Source organism: Limulus polyphemus, unplaced genomic scaffold (genome assembly GCF_000517525.1).
Source record: "Limulus polyphemus unplaced genomic scaffold, Limulus_polyphemus-2.1.2 Scaffold406, whole genome shotgun sequence".
In the NCBI taxonomy this organism is placed as follows: Eukaryota; Metazoa; Arthropoda; class Merostomata; order Xiphosura; family Limulidae; genus Limulus; species Limulus polyphemus.
In genome coordinates this window covers 469,574-475,133 of record NW_013666016.1, presented here as the reverse complement: position 1 = coordinate 475,133, position 5,560 = coordinate 469,574, and the positions used below count along the sequence as shown (strand labels likewise).

The 5,560-nt window shown below is 30.9% G+C and overlaps 1 protein-coding gene across 1 annotated transcript in view; it reads left to right on the top strand.

Moving 5' to 3' along the window:
• The window catches only part of LOC106458032 (sodium- and chloride-dependent GABA transporter 1-like), an 81,046-nt gene that overhangs the window by 58,506 nt on the left and 16,980 nt on the right, over positions 1-5,560 (top strand). The window contains exons 9-11 of the mRNA XM_022384163.1: positions 78-209; positions 3,861-3,963; positions 4,719-4,819. Of these exons, the coding sequence (XP_022239871.1) occupies positions 78-209; positions 3,861-3,963; positions 4,719-4,819 (336 nt within the window). The remainder of the gene's footprint in view (positions 1-77; positions 210-3,860; positions 3,964-4,718; positions 4,820-5,560) is intronic.

The window sequence follows — 5,560 nt, the reverse complement described above, 5'->3', positions numbered from 1 at the left end:
TCACTGCCTTAGATGACTTAGAATACAAATGTTAAATACATTTGCTTCCTGAATCTGTTTCATTCTGTCTTTAACAGTTCTGCACAATGGAAGGTTTTATCACAGCAATAGTTGACGAGTGGCCAAGAACACTGCGTCCTCACAAGGAAATTTTCATTGCTTTCGTGTGTTTAATTTCGTATATCATCGGCCTTGGATTCGTAGCTCAGGTAAGCCTTATTTTTTTGTATTCCAGTAATGTAAGCAATACGCTTGATTACTGATATAAAGCAAACGTTTTTGCAAGCTGCCGTCGTAACTTTGTTAGAATAAATGTTTTATACGTTGTAATTCACAACAATTACGTTTTTGCAACGTTTTTGCAAGATGCCGTCGTAACTTTGTTAGAATAAATGTTTTATACGTTGTAATTCACAACAATTACTTATGTCATTCAATCAAATAAAACAAGTACAGGAAAGCTGTATGAGTAATGTATACAGTTCGAACGTCCCATGGCTTAGTTATAGTCTACTGATTATGCTAGTTTTTTAAAGTCCCAAACAGTAATTTACATGGAGTATGTTTTATAATCATATTATGAGTTTGATATAAGCATTTATTTCTGCATTACACATTACTAAAATATAAAAATACAGTACAGATTTTTCTGTTGTTTATGTTTTTCAGTTTAATGATAATTATCATTTAGAACCGTATATAAAAACGTATAATTTCTCCATTTTATCCCATATTACACAATAAATCTAAGGCTTACAAGCTTCATGTAAACACGTGTTTCCTAATTATAAACTAGGAAGATGAGAAACATTATGAGGTAACAGTGTTTTATACTCCTTTCATATCATTGACTTTAAAAAAAAAACGTACTAATTATGTCACATTTTAGTTCAGCTGAAAGTCTTGAAGTCTTTAGGTATGATATTAAATATAAGTGAAAAACCTTTAAAACTGTACAGAAATTAAGTCACAAGATATTATAAGAGCGTACAACATGTTTGAATTTAGCTAAAAGTAAAAAGTTTATACAAAATCAAGATTCTTTTTTATAGGCGAGAATCACATAATCATGACAAAATAACAATGATTAAATTATCGGAGAGGGAGAAATCGTTGCAATATGAGTGAAAGGTGTTTAACAAAGGAAATAGTAATGACAGAGTGAAAGGTGTTTAACAAAGGAAATAGTAATGACAGAGTGAAAGGTGTTTAACAAAGGAAATAGTAATGACAGAGTGAAAGGTGTTTAACAAAGGAAATAGTAATGACAGAATGAAAGAGAACTGTTGTAATAAGAATACAATAACCTTAGAAATGTTATACAATAAAATAAAGCATTGAAGACTAAGAGAATCACAACGATAAAATGGAAAAGGTTTTAGCAACAGAATGCGAAAGAATATTATAAATAAGAATCTACAGTATTATTACAATAGAAACAGTAGAATTATAACAGTGGTGAGTGAGAAAATCTTACATTTAGTATGAGAAAGAATTAAACATTTATTACAGTCGAACAAAATAAGTACAAAAATGATGAAAGGGAAAATCATGCAATTGGTAGAAAAGCAAATCGAAACAATGGTGAGTGAGAACATTGTGGAAGCTGAAAATGGATGAATTGTATCAACGAATATAATATAATATAATAACAGTGGGGGAGGGAGAGGTCATTTTAATGAATTGGAGAATAATTATGCCAATGAAAAATAATAGAATAATACAATTGAAATACAAACTCTTAACACTTACAGTTGGGGAGTATTTTGAAGAATTCAACAGCATTATACTTTAACCTCTCTGATTATATACATGGGAATAAATCAGTCTTACAGAAATGAGTTTGTTCTCTAATTGACGGAGATAGCAAATACTGTATAAGTCAGTTAATACTCAGATGATAGTGTTAATATATATTAAAAATATCTTACACTTTATTATTTATGTGAAGAGTTCTTTACTCCTTTTTATCAAAAGTTCCGCATTTTGTGAGATAAATAATCACTTGAAAAATTACTGAACTAAACATTTCACGCCTAAAATGCGAGATTCCAAATAGCACTACTAAACTAAATGGTTATGATGAAAAGCTCGACATATAATTAGAAAAATAGGATATGTTGTTGATATTTATTGAAAACACGTACTGTGTGATGTTCGACAAAAATATTAAGGTAAAATTACTTCTATTTTAAAAAGTTTGGGTTAAGACACTAAACGTAAAACTGAAGATATCAAAGATAAACACTGGACATGCTCAATTACATCAAGATGCCACATTACCGTTACAAAGATTGCTGCAAAGAAGATAATTTAAATTTGATAAAATTGAAATGCTTCTATTTTACTTCATTAAAACTTTTATAGTTCTTTGTTTTTATATGTATTCTAAAATTTCTAATTATTCATTTTTTTAAACAAAAGAAATAATATCGTGAAGTTTGAATACAAGATGTGATAATTTGGCATGTATTGCTGAAATTATACGCCAGCTGAATATATGTGCCTACAAACACGTGGATATATCTCAAGCAGAGCCGGCCAGAAAACTATCTGCATACACGGCGAAAAAAAAAGCAACCATTTTGTTTCAATTGGCAATTTCAACACTATAAGATCAGATTTATCTAACCGTTACCTACTTATCTAATAAAGTTTAATAATAATGAATACAGACTCAAACTTAACAAAAATACAGAATGAACTCTCAAACTTAAGCACTAATAATACTGCATAAACACTCAAACATCAATAATTCTGTGTAAACAAACTTTAATAAAAGTAACACACACTTAAAGATAAACACCAATAATACTGAATGAACACTTGGACTTAAACAGCAACATTAGTTCTTTTATCTATATTCATTTTTTACATATATTATTTGTTCTTGCAGGTCTAAACTTAAATTTTTTGTTCGCTAAACCACTTAAATATTATAATTATATTTCAGCAGTGCTTTTCGTTTTAATTTATATATGTACCTAATAAGTGTTCAAGTTTCATAAAAAAGGCACATATTTTGTTTGTAATCTTCAATGTACATGGCCCGGCATGGCCAGGTGGTTAAGGCACTCGACTCGCAATCTGAGGGTCGCGGTTCGAATCCCTTTCAGCCGTGGGTACGTTATAATGTGACAGTCAATCCCACTACTCGTTTGTAAAAGAGTAGCCCAAGAGTTGGCGGTGGGTGGTGATGACTAGCTGCCTTCCCTCTAGTCTTACACTGCTAAATTAGGGACGGCTAGCGCAGATAACCCTCTTGTAGCTTTGCGCGAAAAACAAATAGACAATCAATGTACAGATATTTTTACAGACGACTGATGCTGGATTCCGTATATACCAAAACCATTGAACAAATATATTTACACTGGTTGCCCTGGAGTTTTTTTTTTGATTAAACTCCGGTTTTCACCTAATGAATCTGAGTCTTGTTACAATATGATACATCTTGCTGTTTAATGATTTAGAATAACACAATTTAGTGCTTTAAAGGGTTCTGTTTTTGTTTATCTATGAATATAAAATCCACGATAAATAAATCTTATCAGAAGATCCAGTATATGAAATAAACGTTGTTTTGTTTGTTTGAAGTAAAGCACAAAGCCACACAATGGGCTATCTGTGCTCTGCCCACCACGGGTATCGAAGCCCGGTTTCTAGCGCTGTAAGTTCTCAGACATAACACTGTGCAACTATGGGGACAATAAACATTGTTGCAAGTCTTAATATTATTGTTTTCTTGCGTTGAACATTATTTCAAATGTGCTCACTGACTAAAGGTTGAACGTATATATTTTAACATTGAGTACTTTCAGGTTGAACTGGCGACTGAACTATTATTGTCTTCTGTTCATTAGGGCGGGATGTATGTGTTTCAACTATTTGAATATTATGCAGCTAGTGGATTTTCTTTACTCTTCCTTATCTTCTTTGAAGTTGTCTCCATCTCTTGGTCTTATGGTAAGGTAATTTAACTGAATGGCAAATGAAATACTCATAAATTAAAACACAAATATGTGTAAACGTAATGTATATACACACACAGAGATATAATAGATTAATCCTCTAGTAACGAAGAATTCTTGTGATATCAAAGTTGAAATAGTAGGAAACAGATTATTTACACAAGAAAAGGAAAACGATACTTATATTTATGTAAGTAACATATATATGTATATATATAAACTCAAATACTTAGTGACCTGTATTTCCTTTTACTGGAAACATTAAACATCTGTGTAAAAATATTATTGAAATTCAACGAACAGTTATTCGAGTAGCTTAATACATGTGCCGAAGAGTGTACTGAACTATTAATGTCAAAACAGTAAAAATCATCGGAAATGAGGATGAAGACTTGAATATCGGTAATATAAAGCAATATTGATCCAACATACGAAATTCAGTTTGAATGTTAATTTCATGTTTCTATGGAACAACGAATTAAATAGAATTGGTAAATATTACAGATCACCAACTTAATATTGTTCAACCAAAACAGTTGTTGAGTTGTTGTTCAAGCAGCTGTCTCGACTACTGTTGTATCTGGTAAGCCCTGGTAGCAGAAGGAGAGTACTGGATGTAGCAGATATCGTGTGGTTGGCGTATTATTACATTCTTCTTTGCTTCCACTCGTGGTTTAGTACAACTGAACAGATTGTGTATAAAGCGAAAGTTTATAAAACATTGTTTGCTAATATGTGTTTCTAATGTAGGTGTGAATCGATTTTATGACAACATAAAGGATATGATCGGTTATTACCCTTGCCTGTGGTGGAAACTCTGCTGGTTCGTGTTCACACCTCTTATTTGCGGAGTAAGTATAAGTGGTATTTGGTGTTAGGTAAGTTAGCTTTGAATTTATGATTGTTAAGTGATTCTCAACAAATAGAAATTCTATGGATTACTGTGAAGTTGCAAAATAGCATATCCATAAATATTTCAAGACTTAATATTTTACACATTTAATTTTCAAGCTTATTTTCTTCAAAAAAGAAAGTTAGGAAGGGCTCATAGCTTGGAACCATTTTTCAAAGTAAGATCAAACAATGCTAGCGAAACTTTTTCCAGCAACACTGACAGATTGTTACCGATTTTCTCCTACTTCCCATATTTTTTATTATTTCTTCTAATAAGGAAACTAGATATAGCAGCAACTGCAATGTTTCGTGTTTGTGGACGAGAAAACAAGAATCAGAAATAATATATAATAATAGACTATTTTTCTCGGTCTTTTTATCTAATAGCTCTATAAATAAAAATGAAACACAATACTCTAATAGCTATCTACTACAATCACTACAATCTATAATGAATTGGATCTTCAGTTTCAATAACTGTTTTGTAAAAGAGGTACCATTTTTGCAGAATATGAACATCCTTTGAATCATGGGTCACATATATATATATTTTAATTTATCATACAAAATGCTTAGTTTTATATCACATCTCATTTCATTCTTCTCTATATTCATCGCCAAATATAGTATATTTTATCTTGTTTGAGAAAGATTAATCTATAACAATTTATAATCTTAAAAAGGACACTAACATTAAA